A 23,716-nucleotide genomic window follows, 5' to 3' on the forward strand; every position below is an offset into this window, starting at 1 on the left:
ATAAATTACTTCATAACTGAGGAAGCTGAGTTATGTAGACATAAGACTGTCGAAAATAGGACCCTCCTGACATTCCTAGGGAGAGAAACGACATAATAATAAACAGTCTTCTCTGCACAAAAACTGTGTTCTTCCCCCTTCTGGTTGTCATTTTACCATTCCCGGTATCATCCCTCTGTTGAATCTCTCTCCTCTCTCTGAAATACTCAACTGGAGGGATAGGAAAGTCTGTGTGCCACGCTGACTGGGGTAGCATAGTAGGGGGGAGGTATAGGGGGCAAGCTTGGAATACTCCCCAGAAAGAGCTTTAGTGATTTCAATCTTCACTCTGATTCCAACTTGAGCTCTAGCTTGCTCTCCGGTACAGAGGAAAATATGATGCTTCTCTCAAAGGAAGTGCTCAGAGACCCTAGAAGAGGCAGAACAATTCCATCAGCAGTAACCCAGTCATCTTCAAGGTGAAAGAGTAGATGCTTACCAGAGCTCGAGATGCTTTAGTTAAGAGCAGAATAGTACAGGGTTAAAGCACTTGCCTTGCTGTGGCCAACCCTGGTTTGAAACCTCAGCACTACTTTGCTTTTATTCTAATCACTGCCAGGAATAACTTGTGAGTACAAAACTAGGAATAGTCCCTGGGCACAGCTAGGTGTGGTCTAAAATACAAATTAACTAAACAAATAAATAAATAGAAGTTTTATAAGCGTTGGTTTGGAAACATGATTTTAATTCTTTTTAATTTATTCATTTTATTGAATCACTGTGAGTTATAGTTACAAGGTTGTTCAGTATTCAATCAGGTTTCAATCATATACTATCCCAACACTCATCTCTCTACCAGTATACATTTCCCACTACCAATGTCCCCAGTTTCCTTCCTCCTCTCCCCTTGCCCTCCCTACCCCCAACCTTGGAAATCATCACTCTGGATAAGAACTGCATGCTCAAAGTAGGTAGAGAGTAAAAAAAGAAAGAAAGTGCCTGACATGAAAATACTATTAAAACAAATTTAGCTCGCGTCGCCATTGGTTAAACATTCATTACTATTTAAATAAAATGTCCTTATACTTTTCAAATGACATCAAATTACTCTCATGAGTCATGAATTGACAGTAAATAAGAGTTTTTAATAATTGAAATTAGATACTATGTCTGTTAGGGCTGGAGCGATAGCACAGCGGGTAGGGCGTTCGCCTTACAAGCGGCCAACATGGCCGACCCGAGTTCGATTCCTCTGCCCCTCTCGGAGAGCCTGGCAAGCTACCGAGAGTATTCGATATGCCAGACACAGTAACAACAAAGTCTCCAATGGAGACGTTACTGGGCCCGCTCGAGCAAATCGACGATCAACGGGAGGGCCTTTACCTTTACCTACCTATGTCTGTTATTTCAAAACACATCAAATAAACATTGTTCAGGGGAGGGACTCTGTGTCCAACACATCTTACACATTGCGTTTCTCTCTCAGACACGGTAGTAAAGAAGAAAATGAGGTGTAAGATAGAAAGGCAGAAAGAAAAGACCTATTTTTGAACAGTAAGCTTGGTAGACCATAGGTTACAGGTAAATTCTTGCTCCCAGAAAATTTGGAATTTCTTAGGCAAGGTTTTGGGTTTTTTCCCCTGCCTTTTCTTACCTCGTGGTGAAGATTTGGATGACTCATTTAAAGGGGCATGGCCAAAGTCCAATTATGATCCAGGACCAAAGAGTTCACAGTCAACATTACAAGATCCATTTGATTATTTGTGCTGTTAATGCTGACTTTTGCATTTGTATTTGAAAGGGCCAAAGTGGGTCAAGTGGCTCAGATTTGGCCTCACTGGATGAACTGTGTTGTATTTAGATGTCCTGCAGTTAGAGAAATTCAGACCTCACTGCCTGGAGCAGTGTTGGAGGCTTTGAAAATGAGGACTTCCTCACTTTGACAGCATCAACAGTACAGAAAACATTTTTCTACTTTTATGAAAAGTTTTATTACCAGTGAAATTAAAAAAAATGGCAACTGGCACTTTACATCAGCATTGAATTACAATGGGGAACTGTGAACTGCAAAGACAGTCCATTGAAAGAGGATTGAGAAAACTCAGCTCCAATCCATTGTTTTTATTTTTCTCTAGTTTTTTTTTTTTTATGAGAAGCCACAATCCAGGTACTCTTGCCTTGCCCTCATTCCTGCCCAGTTCTCTTTCTCTATTTCTCATTATCTTAACACAAAATCAAGTGGTTCCATTGATTTCTTCCTATCCCCCTTTTCTCTTTGCATTGGCTTAAAATTTCATAATATTGTACGTTCTACAAAATGCAGTTACGAGCCTGCTGTCATCTTCCATTTCACTTTGTTCCTTGAAATCTCTTTTATCTGGAGGTCCAGACATGTGAAGTGACTTGCTCAGAGCAAATCTGGCTTCAGAATGGAACGGCTGTCACAGCGAGTGCATTTCTCCTTCTTAACTGAGCTGTGTTCGGATGGGGCAGCACTTTCTGGAGGAGAAAAAAATTATTTTACATGCAATTACCCAGCTCTCTTCAAAGTTATAAGAACATAAAATGATAATTAGCTCTTCTAGTCATTACATGAAACTCTGTTCCTTCAAGATTATCATAGTTTGCTCATTTATGGACCTCCTTCTGTTTCACTAGATAAAACAATTATTTATTGCTATTTAACTGTCCCTGAATTTATCTGTGGTCATTTATATGTTTTGATAAATACACTGTTTTATCACAAAATTACACTAATGCAAGCAATTAGGATAATATATTTATTGAAAAACGTTAATACATTTCTTATTACTGAATTTTGTGTCCTAAGTTTGCTCCTTCAAAGAATGCTTTTTGAAGGCATCCAATTTGTAAAACTCTTGCTCATTTCAAAACATACATTAATTTTAAACCTGCTTGGAGGTTTGAATCCTTTATTACAAATTGTTCACTTGATCAATTAACAAGTGAAATTATATGTATTTGTTATTAGGTTTAATTGCTGAGAAACATATTGAATATATATTTATAAGTTTTTATTAGTGAAACACCATGAGGTACAGTTGTAGACTTACAAATTTTTGTGCTTGGGTTTCAATTATACAATGATCAAATACCATCCCTCCGCCAGTGCCCATTTTCCACCACCACGGATCCCAGTATCCCTCCCCCCATCCCCCCCATCCCACCCTGCCTATAAAGTACTGGTTGAATATTTTTTATTAGTAAAAATGTATTGTAAATATCCTAGAACCTTTTTATATTCTGGAAGAAAAGGATCACCAATTACAAAAGAACAAAATGTCAAATCAACTGAGGAATAGCAGTGAGTAATTTGTGACACTGGGTCATTATAAACAGGCTGGCATGGGTTCGAGTATGAAGTCAATGGGGAAAGTCAAATAAATTTGCCAGAAAACACAATGTTGAAGCTCTTAGTAGCAGACCTAGAGCCTGATCTTTTTCTAAAGGTAAGGGGGAGTCATTCAGTAGCTTGAGGCATTACGGAGTGTACATGGAAGGCTGGTGAGAGATACAAGGCTGGTGAGAGAAACATTTTTAAAATAAAATGACTGCTTTCTTTGACCATTTGAATGCAGTAACTAGAGTCTCTTCTTACTGCAAAACAAGAATTGGAATCTTAGGGAAAGTTGCCAAAGAATTTGTATTTTGCGAACTCCAAGAAAGGTTGTATGACTGCTAAGGTTTAAAAAGCTTGGTTTGTTTCAGCCTGAGTCACAGGGCCAAGGATTGGTGCCCAGAGACTCTGAAAGAAATCTTGGCTATTGAACACCCAAATTATGACTCACAAGACATTGAAGTCTGAGTTTAAGTTTCTTCCTGGCATTCAAAATTCCCAAGACAGTTAATAAAACCTTATACAATAATATGGCTTATTTATGGATTAAGTTGAACTAAAATTGAATCAAATATTCTTTAAATCACAGTTTAGATCTCCTTTTCCTTAAAAATTACCAGAGAATATCAGCAATTCTAGTCATCTATTTATCTGCTTATATATTTCACGAACACTTACTAGATACACTTTTACGGTCAATGTTAAGAATATGAATATCAATAACAGAACCAATTTAAAAGAACACTGTGGGTAGAAGAATTTATATCATTTGTGTTTAACTTCTAATAGATGTGATGCATTATTATGGACATGAACAATCCTCCACTCCAACTTTAGATATTATTCACTTCACTTATAGATAAAAAACAAGTCTCATAAAGGTGAAATGGCTTTTTTCAGATCTCACAACCAGTAGGTGGAAAACCCACAGGTCATCTTGTTCTCCTTCCTAAGAAAGTAGATGAACATGCATACAATTATAAAGTAGTTGTTATTATTAAAAAGTGATGCACATGACATTGCTATTATTAAAAAGCCATGAACAATAGTGCTTTGTACCAGCTATAATTGTCACTGCTCGGCATAGAAGTTAAAAACATTTTTTGCCTTTATAATTGACTTGATTATAGGACATCATTATTAGACTGGAGATTTATGTTTTCACTATCTCATAAACAAAAAAAGTGAGCAATCTATGTTTACTTGAAACTTTTATCTCATGCAATTATGAGTTTTAATTAAAAATTTAGACATTTAATAGGTAATTTTTGCATAATTGATCATGCAAAGAAGCACAGATGTGCAAAGAATTGAGTCTGGTTATAAATATCAACATGTGATTAAATTTATGTATTTTTTAATATTTTGAATTGGGGGCCACACTTGGCTCTGCTCAGGCATTACTCCTGTCTCTACACTCAGGAGTTAGTCCTGGCTGATATACAGGGGACCCTATGGGATGCTGAGAATTAAATCTGGTAGCCAGGAGCTTACCTGCTATAATATTGCTCCATATCCATGATTTAAAAAAAAACATGCGTAATAGTGTAATAGTTAATTTATAAACATTCGCTAAGGGAAGTTCTTTGATTTAGAAAAAAAAGTGCAGGTGTTAATGTACACTCATGATGTTGCATTAAAAAAAAAGTAAATTGGAGGCCTTGTTCACATTTTATCTTTATATCAATAATGTAAATGAGTAGTCAAACTTGTTCCGTAAACACTATGATTCCAGCACATACCTCAGGGGTAAAGGACTAACAGTTCTTTTATGAAAGAGATTCTGAGTCCATACTATTGATAAAGTCAGGGCGGATAACAAAAGAACAAATCAAAAAGTACCCTTAAAAAGAACATAGTTATAGAATTTTAAGCGAAGATCTATGGGAAACTCTAAAGTTATACTAAAGGTGTTGTTGTTTCAATTTATAGCAAGGTCAAAAAGCTAGACATATTTTCTACATTTAAATATTGAGAATCTTTAATTCTCAATACATAGGGCATTAATTTTGATCTTTAATTGAAAATTAAAGATTCTCAACTATAGGGCAACAAAATACAACTGAACCTATATTGAGATTAGAAAGCAAAGGTCAATTTGGAAAATAAAACGGAAAAATCTCTGTTTTCTTGAGACTGACCAGTTTGCTCAAAAAGTATCATTATGTGGGTCCTAAACAATAATACATACAGTTTCGGAGCTGGAGTGATAGCACAGTGGGTAGGGCACTTGCCTTCCACGCGGCCTACCTGGGTTCAATTCCCAGCCAGCATCCCATATGGTCCCCTGGGCACCGTCAGGGGTAATTCCTGAGTGTATGAGCCAGGAATAAACCTTGTGCATCACCGGGTGTGACCCAAAAAGCAAAAAAAAAATAGTACATACAGTTTGTAGGGCATTTGCCTTGCACACAACAGAATCAAGTTCTATATCTGACGCTCCATATGGTCCCTGAACACGCCAGGAGTAATCCCTGAGCGCAGAACCAGGAGAAATTCCTGAGCACCACTGGGTGTGACCTAAGACCAAACCAAAACTAAACAAAAACAGAATGTCTCATTCTTACTTTTATATAGAAACTTGAAAATAATTTAGTGCAGAATAATTTTTCTTATCCTTAATAATTTTTAAAGTTGAGTAACTTGCTTTTATAAATAATCTTAGTCACCTGCATTATGGATTTTGATCTTTTAGACATTTTTCTATTAAAAATACTCTGATCTTGACTCACCTTAGATAGGCAGCCTTAGTAAAATATTTGCATGTGCGTGTAAAGATAAAGTACAAAGAATGTGCTCTCTCGTTATTTAATAATTGACAACGAATAAAGCAGTTAAAGAGTGAATGTGCTGACAAGTAGAGATAATTATAACCATCCATCTCTGTAATCTCAACCTCACAATGTATATTGAGGTCTCATAATGCTGCCTGTCTTTTGTAAAGGTGATTCTTTCCTTTAAAGAATGGTGAGAAAATAAAGCAAAACATAACTCAGTAAAATTGAAGTTGTTTCAGTTCTCAAAATTAATTGTATATTAAGGTTGAATGACCGTAGTGACATGCTGCAAGGAAACACAGAACCCTGGGAAAGTTATCATAAGAAAAAGCTAACCTTATGGTAAGTTTTTTCAATTAATTGTCTTAATTATTTTAATTCAGTGGGATATACAGTTACAAAGTTGTTCATGATCAGGTTTCAGTCATACAATGTTCTGACACCCATTCCTCCACCAGTGTATGCTTCCTACTACCAATGTCCCCAGTTTCCCTTCTGCCATTCCGACCTCCAGCCTACTTTTGTTGTAGGCTCCTCTCTCTCTCTCTCTCTCTCTCCTCTCCTTCCTTTTGGGCATTATGGTTTGTAATACAGATATTGAAAGGTTATCATGCATATCCTTTTACCTACTTTCAACACTCAGTTCTTGTCCATAGTGATCAATTCTAACTATTATTTTCCTACTGGTTCTTCTCTATCCTCACTGCCCTTTGACCCCTCCCCCACCACCTTCACACACATAAGTTTTTTATTTACAAGATTTCGTCAAACAGCCTACTTGATATTTCAAGTATCCTTACAATGATGAAATTGCAAAAATCTATAATTAATGTTCCCCACTAATTTCTCTAAACAATTTTTCAGAGATAATTTAAATTTAAAGTCTCATTGCGTCTTCCATGTTTTTTAATTCATCAGATAGATCAAACTGGATATGAACAAATTGAGTACATTTGAATTAATGCAATCTATTATGTGATGTCCTCTAAATAACACTAATACTAATATTAACCTTTTGGGTGGGTTTACAATCACTAAGTTTAGTGGACATATATATCAAATATTAATTCACTGCGTTCTTAGTGGAAGCTTATTTAGGAAAGGCCCTCCCGTTGATCGTCGATTTGCTCGAGTGGGCCCAGTAACGTCTCCATTGGAGACTTTGTTGTTACTGTGTCTGGCATATCGAATACTCTCGGTAGCTTGCCAGGCTAGACCAAGTCCTTTGAACCAATATTGTTTTGTCATGGTAGAGATGAGAAAAAAATTTAATATGGCGCCAGCTCAAGCAAAATGATGAGTAACGGGATGTCAAGTGATCAAGTTATCAAGTGATTAATTAAAACATTGCGGGGGGGCTTAGTTACACCTGTCTGGATTCATGGGACTTAATTTCTTTAGCTCTGTGCTCAGGGATAACTCTGGCAGTGTTTGGACGACCAAATGCAGTTCTAGAAATGCAACCTGGGTCAACCACATGTTAAAGTAAAACAAATGCTTTAACCCAAGTACTATCTTTCCTATATACATGCCAGTAATGTTGTTTATCATTGTATTAGCTGTATACATTTTTATCTATAGATCAGAGTTCAAAGGTATTTTTTCTGAAAAATTTCAGGCAGTAAATATTTTAATCTTCGTAGGTCTCCTGTTTTCTGTCTCAACAACCAAAGTCTATAGCCTGAATGAAAGGAGCATTGCACAGTAAATTAGCAAACAGGCATGTCTGTGAGCCAATAAAAACCTTACATTATACATTGAGTTAGACTTTGTATAATGATCATATGATACAAAATATTATCCTCTTGAGTTTTGGTTGAAAGATGAAAAGCTAAGATTCCTGTTCATGACTTGTACAGTATAAGCCGTGGGGTATATTTGAGCATCAGGCTATAGTTCTCCCACCTTTAAAATACACCTCTTGCCATTCGCCCAATCCTCTCTGGAAAGAAAGATGGCGGCCGCACGGGAGCCTTGTGGACAGCAGGTTTGAGCCAGGGGTGGGGGGGCGGCAGGGGCCTCATGGGAAGGGGGGCGTTCTGGGCCGTCCTTCACGCCCGACCGAGGTCACCAGCTGCCCCCCACGAGCAGCTCTCCGGCACGGCCACAACTCCAGAGCACAGAAACCAATCTCTTAACTATCTAACTTTTAATAGAAATACTTCCAGGGTTAATAAGTAAAATAGCAGAAATCCAAAACCGCACGGCCGCGACATCATTTTATTCTTAAACCAAGTTGTAGAAAGCAAATCATTTCACAACGCTGTTTCAGCATATCTGATTGGGGGGGGGGTCGTAAACTCTAAACAATGATTGTGCATCTTCTATCGAAACAGTGTATCTAGTCAAAGTATATAGAGTATTAACTAGAACTCATCTGCCTCACAGGAATTGGGAGGGGTGGGAGGTGGGGTTCTATTGGGGTTCTCGGTTAAAAGTAAGTATTGGTAAAGGGAAATGTGTTTGATATTTACATGACTGAGACCTAAACCCGAAAGCTCTGTAACTTTTCCCACAGTGATTCAATAAAGAAACAAATTATAAAAAAAAAATAAAATAAAAAAATAAAATAAAATACACCTCTTGAAAATTAGCATGACAATTAATTATATATTTATTACTTGTGGACATTCTTTGATAAATTACATTTTGCCTCACTAAGTGAGAGAAGGGTAATGTTTTTCCATAGGGGTACTACTGCCCCAGCTGATTTCGTGACTTAGGTATTGAGAACAAATCCACACTACCTCAGTACCTCAGTACCCTTCTCAAATTCTTGAGAAGCTGCTTCCTGTCTCAAATCATGCCAGTTATCCATGAATTATGCCTCTTGTTCCTTTTTACCCTACTCACTCCACCTCTCTCTTCTAGAGAAATTTTCTTCAGGGTAAAAGCAAAAACGAAGAGAAGTTGGAATGGAGATATTTGAGGAAATTCTTTTAAATTAAAGCATACTATACCTATAGTGGAAATGGTGACTTCTCTTAACATGTGCTAGGTTGAAAAGATTACACAGAGACACAAACATGCAACAGACAGATTTTCCCCTGATATCATCTGAAATTAATATGATTTGGGGGCCTTCTATCTGAAATACTGTTTTAATTTTTTTTTCTTTTTGGGTTACACCTGGGGATTCTCTGGGATTATTCCTGGCTCTGCACTCAGGAATTACTCCTGGAGATGCTTGGGTTTGAGGGACCATATGGGATGCCGGGAATTGAACTCAAGTCAGCTGCATGCAAGGCAAATGCCCTACCTGCTGTACTATCGCTCCGGCCCTGAGATATTAAGTTTTATTCACAAGTTTGAAGACTCACAATTGATTAATTCTATGGTCAACAGTCTTCCGCTCAGCTTGCTTCCTTTTTCCTTGATAAAGAACTCTTTGATTAATTATCATGCTTAAATGTTAACATGAGACACAAAACAGAAAAGTTAAGAAGGTGGAATATTTGAAGCAGATGTCTTAGAGAGTTATTGTGGTATATTATTTGTATTAGGCCTTTGTTCTCTAGATAATATAAGTTCAATATCAGAAAATGCTTAATTTTACTTGCTTGTAAAGGTATTTTTGAAGAAAGAGACTCCTTAGTTATATTATTCCAGATAATGGATGGATGTGCAGATAAGATCATTAATAATGTATGAGACTTTACAGTTTATCAATCCCTTTTTATACTTTAGTTCATTACCTGGACCTGTGTAAGTGTGATGAATATACTACTGTATATAATATGATGAATATACAAAATATGCACAACACACATGTAAAATTTGCATAGAATATATAGACTCATAGAGATACATTATTTGTCAATGTCACACAATGACAAGGTTTTTACATTTTATCCCTATAAAATAATTTAACTCCATTATATTGCCTTTATATAAAGAATGGAAGTTATCATTGTAACTAACATTTGAAGCAAATTAAGCAAATTTGGCTCCTTTGTGGGACTTTTAAAGCCAAATATAGTTGTGGGTTTTAGAATAGTTCTGAATTTACAGTAAGATTGCAAATGATGCACTGATCCTTTTTTGCACATATTTTTTCCTCTCATCGTGGGTATCTTTCATTGTCACTATGGTGTGCTTGTCACAGCTAATGACTCAGTATTGATACACACTGTCACTGTCCTCCCATTGTTCATCGATTTGCTCGAGCGAGCCCAGTAACGTCTGCATCGTGAAACTTGTTGTTACTGTGTTTGGCATATCGAATACGCCACGGGTAGCTTGCCAGGCTCTGCCGTGCGGATGAGACACTCTCGGTAGCTTGTTGGGCTCTCCAAAAGGGGCCCAGGAATTGAACCCTGCTCCGCTGGGCTGGCTGCACGCAAGGCAAATGCCTTACCACTGTGCTATCGTTCCATACCACCCTGAACGCGCCCAATCTCATCAGTATTGATACATCAATAGAAAAATACTTGCTCTGAATTTCTTCATTGTCTATCTGTTCCAGGATCCCTTCTAGAATGCCACTAATTTAACCTTGGTTCACATCTTTTCTTGACTCTCTCTAGAATTTGATCATTTCTCAGATTTGTCTTATCATGCATAACCTTGGATCTTGGGAGATGACAAGTTTATATTTGATGTTTTTCTCACGGTTAGATAAGAGTTATAGGTATGGAGGAAGAAGATCACGTGGTCTAATGCCATCTACACTATACCAAGGGTTTATACTGTTAACGGGCCTTACCGTTTTTGATCATCTGCTGCAGATAATGCTTGTATGGTTCTTCCACTGCTCAGTTATTCTCCTCTCCGCTTTCCATAATGAGTTTTTGGAGATATCTCCTCTTTTTTTTTAATTTTTATTAGTGAAACACCATGAGGTACAGTTGTAGATTTACAAATTTTTGTGCTTGAGTTTCAGTTATACAATGATCAAGTACCCATCCCTTCACCAGTGCCCATTTTCCACCACCACAGGTCCCACTACCCTTTCCACCCCCCACCCCCCTCCCACCCTGCCTTTGTGGCAGGGCATTCCCTTTTGTTCTCTAAGAGGCACAATTTTAAAGTTTGGTTGTTGCCCCTCATGTGTTTATTTTAATTTATTTATTTATTGAATCACTGTGGGAAAAGTTACAAAGCTTTCAGATTTAAGTCTTGGTCATGCAAATATCAAACACATTTCCCTTTACCAATACTTATTTGTAACCGCAAAGGACCCCAATAACCCCCCCGCCCAACCCTCCCAATGCATGTGAGGCAGATGAATTCTAATTATCACTCTTATCTACTTTGGCTAGATTCATTGTTTTGACAAAAGATGCACCATTATTATTTAAAGTTTAAACCCCCAAATCAGACAAGCTGAAACGGCATTGTGGAATAATTTGTTTTCTACAGCTGGTCACAAAAATCAAACAATGTCGGGAGGCCGTGATAGTGGCCGCACAATTTTTGATTTCTGGTATTTTACTTATTAACCCTGGAAGTATTTCTGCTGAGAGTCAGATAGTTATGAGATTGGTTTCTGTGCTCTGGAGCCATGGCCGTGGTGGAGAGCCGCTCGTGAGGGGCAACTCGTGACCTCGGTAGGGTGTGAAGGATGAGCCGGGAATGCCCCCCTTCCAATGAGGTTTCAGTTGCCCCATCGCGACCAGCTCATACCTGGCCTTCCACAAAGCTCCCTCCTCTTTTTTTTCTTCTTTTGGGTCACATCCAGCGATGGTCTGGGGTCACTTCCGGCTCTGCACTCAGGAAAAATACTCCTGGAGGTTCGGGGGTGGGGAGGTACATGGGATGCTGGGAATTGAACCTGGGTCAGCCGCGTGCAAGACAAATGCCCAACCCGCTGTACTATAGCTCCAGCCCCATGGCCTCCTCTTAAAGGCTGCAATTTATTTTTCTCTTTGTGTAAGAGTTTCACTTGAACACTCCCGTGAACTTATTTCAGAAGTATGTATTGCCCTGCTGACTTATACTGATATAAGTCTTTCTTGGGTGGTGGGTGTTCCCTAGCAGGGTTGAGGCATCCGAAGACCATTTCTAGTGCTACTTGACTGTTTGAGACTGATATGGTACATGGTGCTCAGAATAGACTATCTAGGGCTGCTTGGACTCAGCAGTCCTGGAGGTTGACCTCGCTACACCCAAAGGGGTCCAGGGACCGTGTGGTAACCAGGATCAAACTGAGTTTTGCATACTTCAGGCATGTGCTCCAAGTATTCGACCAATCTCTACAACTCAAAACAAACAAACAAACAGAAAACAAACAAACAAAAAAACCTAACCTTATTCAAGAGGTATGTGCTTATAGTAATTGAACAACTCTTGCAATTGTCTCCTCATGTCTACTTACTTGTCTTTGTGGTCCCTTCTCTATTCCAATTGCCTTTTCCCCCAGCATGTGAGGCAGGCCTCCAAACCTCAAAACTCCTGGCCCTTCTGTCTACTATCCTTAGGTGTCAGTCTCATATCATGTTACTTTATATTCCACAAATGAGTGCAGTCTTTCTACGTCTCTCCCTCTCTTTCTGACTAATTTCACTTCGCATGATAGTCTCCATGTCCATCCACTTATATGCAAATTTCATGGTTTCATCTTTATTAACAGCTGCATAGTATTCCATTGCATAGATGTACCAAATTTTCTTTAACCAGTCATCTGTTCTTGGGCACTCAGATCTTTCCAGATTCTGGCTATTGTGAACAGTGCTGCAATAAACATACAAGTGAAGATGTCATTTCTACTAGTTTTTTTTTTTTGCATCTCCAGGATATAGTTCCAGAAGTGGTATTGCTGAGTCATACTGGAGCTTAATTTCTAGTTTTTTGGAGGAATGTCCATATTGTTTTCCAAAAATCTGGATCAGTCGGCATTCCCACCAAATGAATGAGAGTCCCTTTCTCCTTGCTTCCACGACAGTGTTTGTTATTCTTGTTCTTTTTGATGTGTGCTAGGTTTTAGATGCTTTTTAGGGGGAAGATTAGCCTTATAAATGACTATAGTAGTATTATTGCCATTTAATTTGGGAAGTTAAAAATAAGTGAATACTCCAGAAAGAAGTTCTCAAAGTCAGAAGCTATTTATTTAGACCAAAATAATACTGAGTTACAGCATAGTGTACTCTCACATTCTTCTCTTATAATCCCCATTCTTTTGTCAGAATCTCAGAGTTTGTTTCTGTTTGTTTGCTTGTTTGCTTTGTTCGTTTGTTTGCTTTTTGTTATTCCTACATATGAATGAAATCATAAGGCATTTTTCTCTAACTCATTTATGTCACTTAGTGTAATACCCTCAAGTTTCATCATGTAATTATAAATGAAAATATTTCATCTTTACAAATAGCAAGAGGTAATTATTGCACATATATATGCCACATAACTTTATACAGTCATTTTTATAACCCATTTTATCCATTCAAATTAGATTCATTGAAACAACCAAATCTGGCTCTTATAAATAATGATATAATAACTATAGGGGTACAAAATCTTTTAGAGAAATACTCTTGTTACTCAAAACTAAAACCGATAACTCAAAAATAATAATGTACATTAGTTTTTTGAAAGTAGACTTCTTTCTATAAATGTATCAAATACTACATTCACTTACATTAACATATTGATATTTATCTGGGTATTTTAAATGATAAAAAATGATAGCCTTAACATGAAAGATTCTATGTCAGACTTGGCATATGGTTAAATATTTTAAAACATCCTTTTATTTGAGATGGAGATACTCCAAAAACCAGTATTTGAGTCATCATCTAATGCCTAGCCCTCTTTAACATGTAGACGATGATTGCCTGCAGAATTTATATTGCTATACATCTGGTCACCAAGGAAAAGTGGTATTATATCAGCCAATATTTACTTAGTTCGGTATAGTGTAAGTAGTCTGGAAAAATATTTGACTTTCTTTTATTAGTACTTTATACCATAATACCAATCAAGTGCATATATTTTAAGATAAAAATGTAACATTTGAAGACTTTACAGTAAAGGATTTGAAAACTGTACTTTATAACTTTTTTCTTAAACTTCTACTCTACATATTTTAGATAATAGAGTATCTTTAACCCAATTGCAAATATTTTAATTGAAAAATCCATATTTATTTTAATGTAAAGCAGCTATACATAAATAAAATATAAGAACAATTTTGAAATATGTTGGTAAACACTATTGTCAAGGCAATTGAGAACAACTGGTTTGCAGTTATATCTATTGTAAAAGGCGAGCATATCTATTGAGTCATACCTAAAAAATATTAAAGGAAAAAAGCCATAAATAATTTAATGGTTGTATTAACAGAATTAAAAAATTGAAGTGGTGGTGAAGAAATATATCACCATAAAAAGATTAGAGGTTTTGTAATCTCATTGGAAAGTATAAAATCTCAGTGAGATTTTACTAAAAATAATTATCTTGAATTTTCTGAGCAAGAATAAAGACTTGCAACAATCTTGATTCTATTCCTTCACACATTTTTTTATTGAGAGCTAATTGACTTTTTCTGCATGTTGGAACTACTGAGTGGAATAAAATTTGGGGCTTTCCCTCCCAGAATTATATATCATAAATTCTTTTTATAGCAGTTTATAACCATTAATAAATACTGTTTGTATTTCCACCAAAATAGAGTCACTGCATTTTTAATGAAGAGATTACGAAGTTATAAAAGCAATATAACTTTTCTTTTTGAAAAGTTTTGAGTCACTTTGACAATCTCCTGTTGAGGGATCAAACACCTCCTGAACAAATACCAAGAATCTTACTTAAAAATGGAATATCGAAAATCAAGACTTGGAGAAAAACATAAAACAGCCATCCTTTCTAAGAACTGTTTATCAAGTTGGGCTCATAATGATACTTATCTAAAATTATTATTTTTTGAACTATGAGTCTTTTATTTTTATTTATTTGATATGCACATTTTATTCTTCCATAAATACATATACTCAATTGTATTCTTGGATAACATTTGGAAGTGGTAGTATGTGCAGTAAATAATTGCATTTTTAATAGATTTGTAAATGGCAGTATATGTATTAAAAACACTATAATGTCCAAATGATATGCAGAAAAAGAAGACAGAATCTGCAGCTGTACAATAAATGTTTGCTTTCAGTTTAGCCAGCCACAATTTCAATATTTGTCCTGATCACAATTGTGGTAAAGCCAAGTTTATGATCTAGCTCCTGAAGCTTTCTGAATCTCCATATTGTCACTTGTAGTGTTTAAGTAAATGATAACTTTCAGTGTGTCTGGGGATACTTAGGCATTTTTGTTAGGCAAAGGATCTTTTGTTGTCTTGTTAAAAGAATAATTCTTTACTGTTTTTAAAAGCGAAACACTGTTCTTATCCAATTTAATGCTTATGCCAACTTCCAAAATAGAGATGTTATCACTTTATTCATATAAGAAAGATAAGAACTTGAGTAACTAGAAAAGATCAAGATTGGCCATTTAGGATTTAAATGCTCATCACTTGCCTCTAGGTAGGCCTTTCTTTCCTTAGGAGTAGGAATTTGGAGGTCTTGATTTTTTCGTGTTTACCCCAAAGCATTGATTCTTGTTAACCTTTGTAACTCCCTACAGTCTTTTTGCATTTATCTATATCTTGAGGCTACTGACAGAAATTATCTTCCCACCCATTTCTGGTTTGGAAGACACACTGAAAGACAATATTTTGCATTTGTGAAAGCCATAATGTTAGACATGAACTCTTGGTTGAGTTAAGTCCATCAAATCAGAGTATACTGCTTACTCAATTAAGTGAAATTCTCACCATCCTGGTTCCTGGTTCAATAATATCAACGGACACCATCCTCTAGTTCTCTTCCAAACAAAATTATTGGTGAACATGGACATGGGTATCTTGGCTACAAGATATGTACACCCCCAGAAATATATATTTGTATTAGTCTACAGTCATTACTGAATTATTTTCCTGAAACCCTATTGACCTGATAAATCTTTGCCCCTAAAATTCTGGAAATAATTGAGATCTATCAGTATGATTGCTGAGGTCAATTATAGCAGACATTTGCTGAAGTATCAAAATCATACAAGGAAACTCCTTGCAAAATAACTATTTCAATTCAAGCATAAGAGTCACACTGAAAATTATCCCAGTAGAATTAATGTAAGACTTCTCAATTTGTTATGCTATTATAAATAAAACCAATTTTTAAATTTCAAGAACAGAAATTTTCTTCACTAAGCTTTTCAAAACAGCCATACTTATGTTAGATCTTACTGAAAAACAATCCCAATAATTGATCTTAGATATTTGAAATCAATAAGCAAGGCTTCAGCGTGAAAGGAATAAATTAAATATTTGGCAACTTACTTAAAAAGATTTACAAGCAGTTATATTTTACTGTTACGGAATTTTAGACCATAGTAGAAAACATTCATGTCCAAATTAATAGTTAGCACTCCAACAATGTTTCCTAGTTGAAATGAAAACATCCATCTAGGGATGTCATACTTTAATGTGGCCTTTTTAGTATTATGAAGACACAGAAAGCTGACAGATGTTGAAATAACTACTAGCACAGGGAAAATTAATTTTCTTTCATTCCATTTCTTTTCTTTCTGTATTCATTTTTCTTTTCTGCTAGGTGGCATGTATGCAGTGGTTTCATGGAGACCATACAATGCTTGAGATGATTGAGAAAAAGCGTTGCTTGTGCAAGGAAATAAAGGCTAGACAGAAAACGGAAAAGGGCCTTTGCAAACAGGATAGCATGCCTATCCTCCCCAGCTGGAAGAAGAATGCAGGTACAAAGAAGTACAGCCCTCCACCCTATTCTAAACAGCAAACGGTATTCTGGGATACTGCCATATGACTGTACAGCAGGCAAGAACTCCAATTACGTAACAACAAGAGGGAGTTCGACTTGGTCATGTGATATGTAACTGTCGCATATCCTCTCTGTCGGAATGGAATGCCAGTGCTTCCCTGGAAAAAACCTGGGAAGCTGTGCCTACTTCCAGCAAGTTCAAGATAACATGTAAATTTCCTTGCAACTAAGGCACACTTATTTACCCCGGATTATTTTGAATCCAGAAGATATTAAGATGTAAATAATTTACTAGTTTATGGGGGACACCTGAAATGATACACAATATACATATATGAATTGCAGAACTGACAAGAGTTTTACTATATGATATAATTTCGGTATTAACTGGTTTGTTATCTCTTTTATATGTAATCCTTTGATGCCTTTTATTACTTTTTTGCATCTAATTTTTTTTTCTTCTCACATTCGGCTTCTGTTCAAGAGCTCACATCTCTAAATCATGTTCTATCACATAAATACATGATCTGGTGCTAGTACTGTAGAAGTTGAATATCACGTTTATTAAGTACATCTGTTGCTTTGTACATTTATAAGGGTTTGACAGAAAATGGATGCAAAAGTGATGCTAATTTGGACATCCATGTTACATCAAGACAAATATTTTTGCTACATTGGCTTTATAAGAATTCATCTTCAGTATCATCTTGTTAATACTATCAAATGGCTAGTCAGAGAGCTATTAGGATCTATCTGGACATCCCAGTAGAAAACATTCCTTTAGAAATGACTAGGGTATGTATCCTTGCATCATTGATCTGATGGGAGGAGACCAAAGTTCACTGTGACAATGAATGGAAGGAACAAGAATTCGAAGGCTAAAGAGACTGGCTGCTTTCAAGGAGGGGGGACCAGTGGCACAATAGTCATCACAATGACTATTTTTAAGTAATTTTCATGCATTGGTTTATTTCTCTGGAAAATTTTCTGGAAAATGGAAAATTAGCATTTAACCCGAGGAGTTTACATATTTATTACACTAAATGCCAATCTTTCTCAAAATTTAGCTCCAGTAATAGAATTGTGTTTTCTTCATTTTTTAAGCTGTCACCACATTTTGAGGTTGTAATCTTCTGTGTTCATTACACTTATTCTTAGTGATGATGACACCGTGACCAAAGAATTATAACCACTGGTTTATTTTATTGAGTTTTAAGGAAGAAACAGGAAATGCAGGGGGCAGGGGATGGGGTGGATTCAATTTTGCCTGATGGTGAAATTTTAGGCAAACAAATCATATATATCTTTTAAGAGTAACTTGTTAGTTGAATATAAATATTGCCACGGATGAATAAAAAAGAAACTATCACATATATTTTGTATATTTAAATTACTATTTATCCTTCCTAAAATTGACAGTATGTGATTCTTCTTTAATAATCAATTTAGTATTATATTTCTGAAAGAAAAGGTATGTGTTTGAAGTTATTATCATAGCGGTTTTCCTGGTAAGGGTTTTGACAGCAATAGTAAAATGCTGCTCAATAAAACCAAATATAATAGGAGTTAGGGGACTTTTGTAATCTATATTGATAAAAATCCCAATAATGCTTTATCAACAATAGTTCCTTTCAAGTCTTTGAAATGTCATAAAATAATTTTTTAATATTTTATAATTAATGTATATTTTGATGTCCAATGAGAAAATTCTGAAAGAATAAGGAGAAAAGGTAAGTGGGAGCATGTGTATGTGTTTTGTGTGAGTATGTATGTATGTGTGGATGAGTCTTCAGTGGGAGAAGTGTATACATAAATTGCTTACTGAAATTTTAGGTTTGACTTCTATATCTGAGGTGGTTATGAAAAACAAAGAAACAGAATGACAAGGAAAGGAAATTACAGTGAGATCTTAAATAGCTTAAATAATTCCTTTGGCCATGTTTCATCAGTTATAGATTAGGATTCAAATTAAGCAATCAATGGTACTCATATCTAGGTGAGATGAAATGTATTGACAAAAATTAGAATTGCGTTTAAAAATGTGTTTGTGACACAAGTTGTTATCCTGATTTAAATTATTATGACCACAAATGCTCTAACCAATCAACCAGACACAAGATATCAATTCATAAAAGACTAGACTCAGTGTAGTAATTATTGAATAATACCCTTAAATTTTATACTTAGATAACATATGCAAGTGTGTATTTCAGATACAGATATTTTCCATATCTCTCTTAATTAGGCAGAATTGCTTTTATTTTGTTTTGGCCACTTGTCAAGAAGACTGGTACAAAAATGATTTGAGTTAGATTCTTTTGTTCACATTTGTCCTACCAATAATGTACAATTGCCTGAGCTCACACATTCATTTTTGAAGCAAGTTCTTTTCTGACATTTTACTTTATTTGAATATCTGGTCTTTGCCAATCATTTCCATTTGTCCAGATTTTGCCTTCAAAGGGAAATAATGGAAAGATCTGGAAGATCTTTAGTGGCTGTACTAATGTTTGACTCAAGAACTATGGTTTTGTGCTTATAAAGTTATTCATTGTGGCTTAGCCTATATGGCAATAGCTACTCTATAATTAATTTCCTCTTAGTATAGTGTTTCTTTATGTGGAGAACAAAATCATTGGGATAAAGAGAACAAAAAACTTGCTCTTCGCAGAAGTCAATTAGTATGTGTCAATCTATGAATTCAGTAAATATTTCCACCCACAGCTTGAACACTATGGAATGATAAGTCTCATAATTTGTAGCCGTGTCAAAGAATAAAAATGTATTCCAGCCTAGTTATCAGCTTGAAAGAGCTTATAGTTATTTAAAATCGTTTCTTTTTTCATCAGATTTCATAGAAACAGAGAATTTTATTTGCTGCAGGCAAGATGCTTTTATATGTGAAGAACTGTTGGCAGAGGAGAGACAAAATTCATTAGAATTGAAGGAAGGGAAAAATCAAACCCAGCATTTCTGTCCAATCCCCTCATACAGCATTTCCTGAGTTATTAACTGTAGTGTTTTATGTAAAGAAAGCCATCCTTTCCCTCACATTCATGTTGCTGAAGCAACTTTGGAGTGAAATTGAAATGAAGGTTAATGTCCACTTTCTCAAATAGTTGGGGAAGTGAAGCAAAACTTTAAGAGGTTAAAATGGGTAGTTTCACCTATATACATTCAAATAACCTGTTGGGTTATTCTTTTAATTAATTAAAACATCAAAACATTAAAACGAAATTTCAATATCACTTATATGGTGAGGTGACTCACTTCTCACAAAACAGCTAAGAGCTAGTAAGCTTCTTATGGCTGCCGATATTAAGGGAAGAGTCCTATGATTTAAGCATTAAATAATTTGATATATGAAAGATAATTCACCATTGCAAAGGAGTAGAAATAGAATAGAGTAATAATTAACCATTATTATGTCTGCAACTTAAATAAAAGTGAAAAAATGGCACAGTTAGTATTGGAGATTAGTTCAATGCACCGTTCTCTGTATAAGGAACTAGCTAGCTAATTATAGATTGTGGATTATTTATTACTACATAATTACATTAGCAGTTCCTAATTGGGAAACGTGTATATCAGTCACTTTATAAACAATTCAGAAGCACTTGGAATTAAGCATTAAAATATGTGGTCCCTGCCTTCAAAGAGTTTAATTATGCAATCATTAATGTTTAAAAACAAAGTCAATTGTTTTGAAGAAGATATATAATATCACACGTATTTGATATATCTTATGTGTTTATATATGGTCTTTTCTCTTTTTTCTCAGATCCAATGTACAGTCAAAATAAATATTAAAACCTATTTAAGTAATGTCTAAGTATAAATATGTGTATGTGTAAGCCGCTATATGTACACATAGGCTATGTGCTGGTGTCTATGTAAATCAGTAAAAGGATAACACGTATTACCATGTTGGACTTGAATATTATGGCTTGGGGTTTCTATTGATTTAAAACTCTTTGATATTTGGGTCAATTAAATATTAGCAAATTTGTGTAATCTCAAAAAATGTCTGATTATATTTCACTTTAAATACAAAGTTTCTAATTTAAGTGGAAACTATTTTACAGATATATTGTTGGGTTTGTCTTAACTAAGTATTCATGAAAATTGTTTTGAAGTGTTCAATTGTTCCCAAATATGACTGGGTTTGCCCACCCTAAAAGCATCTACATTTCCACGTTGTATACACCCACATACAGTATACATACTGTATATAATATATATGAAAATGTTTAGTATGCACTTCTTTTGTTCAGAACTCTTTCGGTTGACATTTATAGTGTAGCAATTTGTGTAAAGTGCACTGTGATTATAAAAACAAAGCACAGTCAAGTCACAGGTCTTGTTATCTTGCACTAAAAATGTGTTTACGTATTTAGCAATTGTATGTTTACTTTCTTGCTCTTTTCAATGAATTGAAACAAATAGCTATTGAGAGAATGATATAATATGTTTTTTAGTGGATAATGGCACTACATTTTTAAAAGACAGGGTTTTAAAAAGAACCATTTAACATCCATTCCAATATAAAATGTTTACCATACATAAAAATCTGAATGTCATACTGCATTTTTCATGATTCATTAAAAATATCAGGTATGTGCCTGAAAATTTGTGCAAATAAGCATTAGATAACAGATTTCTCTACTCATGTGCTGTTAGTTATTTCTATATACACAATGATATAAACACCGATGTTTTAATTTCTCTTAATTTTTGTACTTGATTTTTTTAGATAACATGTAATTATAATTGTACTTTGATACTACTGAAGTAACCAGATGTTGTTTGAAAACATTGTTTTCTTTAGTGCATTGACAATATTTTACAATACTTTTGTGCTTATTTATTTGTGCTCCCGTGTAATTATAATAAAAGCAATAGTTTAAATTAACCGACTTTATTCTTGGTATTTATTCATCAAGAAGCCATGTTAATAATGAGAAATACATTTACTCCCAACTTCTGCAGCTGTCTCGAAGATTATATAAATTGTGCAGGTGAGTAGCAAAGGTTCTTCACTTTAGATCTGTGAACAAAAATCGCCACTTACTATCTGCCTTAAACACATGAGACATGAAATCAGAGTATGCTTGACATTTTTTTCTTCAGTCATCGCCTGAATTCAATCAAATGATTCAGCATATGTTTAAGGTTTGCATGGGGAGGCATTGCATGGAAGAAAATAAATGCTAGATCCTAGATCCATGCGTAAAACTTCTATTGGCAGCGTTTTCAACATGCATATCCATTCATCACACTTTGAGAATCAATCTTGCTTCAATAAGAATCATCAGTATATTTTAGATGACTGGTATATCTACAAATCAAATGGTATTGAGCATCTGAAATATATACGAAAAGAACCTGGAGCTCAGTAAGTATCCAATAAAAAGTGTGTCTGCATTAATGCTAAGACTGCTGATCACAGTGTAATTTGCTATTATGTCATAGCTCCTCACAAATGTTTTCATGATCACTTCTTTAAATGACTCCAAATCATTCTGTTTGATCAACTACTCAAGCGCTCCATATGCAACTCTTCCTCTTCATTAAACAGGAAGTCAATGTTATCTCCATTGTCAAAACATTGAGATTCCATCTATGTAATTTTATAGCAAGGGTTGCCCCTTATTTTTGTGTGTTCTATTATTTCAGCCCCAATTAGCTGTGTATTCATTTCCTGGTTGCTGGTCTCAGTGGAGTCTAATCTTGTGATAACACTAAAAGGTGATGGATAGATAGACAATGTTTACTCTCCTATGACTAATCTTTGAGAGTATTCTTTTAAAATTATATTTTTTTATTGAATCACAGTGAGATACAAAGTTACAAAGTTGTTCATGATTTGGTTTCAGTCCTATAATGTTACAACACTCGTCCCTTCACCAGTGTACACTTCTCATCACCAATATCCACATTTTCTTTCTACACCCACCCCTAGTTTGCCTTTACAGCAGACACTTTTATTCTCTCTGTCTGTCTGTCTGTCTCTCTTCCTCTTCCTCCTTCTCTCTCTTTTTTGGGCATTTTAGTTTGCAATAAAGATATTGAAAAGTAATATATATATATACGTGTGTATATATATATGTATATATGTATATGTATATATGTACATATGTATCCATTTACCTACTAGGTTCTTATCCAGAGTGATCATTTCTAACTATTATTGCCATACTGATTTCCCTCTGTACTGTATTCTAACTGCCCTTTGCCCCACATACACTTGTGACAAACTTCCAAACATTGACCAGGCGAATGAGTAAGCATTGGTGGAAGTGAGGCAATGTGACAGACTGGCTGATTGGGAGAGGACAGTTTTAGAGAAAAAAAAATGTACATATAATCTCCAATTATGCCCTCTAGAGCAAAAGTTCTCCAGAGTTTATGAAAAGAATAATCACATAGACAATTTCTAAGAGCTCTAAATTCCCCAAAGTCATACTAGGAAAATAACCAGGCAACAAGAGTTTTTATTTACCTATTGATCTACAGTTTAGTTGGCTTGTAACCTTGTGATTGTTTTCGGCATACCATTGGTAGTTTTGAAAGTCCATAGATTCCAAAGTAATATCAAAATCGAGAATTTCAACAATTCTTTGCAAACTTTAATGCACATGCTTATCATTTCACAATCTTCTAAACATTCAGGTTCTGATTCAGTAGAGTGAGATTTGGCACATACAGCAATAACCCAAGAAATAGTGAAGCTGTTTGATCTTAGACTGCACACTGAGTGGCAATTCTTAACTGACTGACTTCTAAGCTAAGGAGTCTACTATAGTCTTACCCTGTAGTGTTGCTAC

The 23,716-nt window shown here is 35.3% G+C and overlaps 1 protein-coding gene across 1 annotated transcript in view; it reads left to right on the top strand.

The window, feature by feature from the left end:
- Window positions 1-21,801, top strand: part of NYAP2 (neuronal tyrosine-phosphorylated phosphoinositide-3-kinase adaptor 2) — a 347,775-nt gene extending 325,974 nt beyond the window's left edge. Inside the window, exon 8 of the mRNA XM_056121264.1 lies at window positions 16,707-21,801. Within this exon, the coding sequence (XP_055977239.1) occupies window positions 16,707-16,934 (228 nt within the window). The 3' untranslated portion in view covers window positions 16,935-21,801. The remainder of the gene's footprint in view (window positions 1-16,706) is intronic.
- Window positions 21,802-23,716: the final 1,915 nt, after the last annotated feature.

The sequence above is a fragment of the Sorex fumeus genome, unplaced genomic scaffold (genome assembly GCF_029834395.1).
Source record: "Sorex fumeus unplaced genomic scaffold, SorFum_2.1 ptg000005l, whole genome shotgun sequence".
NCBI lineage: Eukaryota > Metazoa > Chordata > Mammalia > Eulipotyphla > Soricidae > Sorex > Sorex fumeus.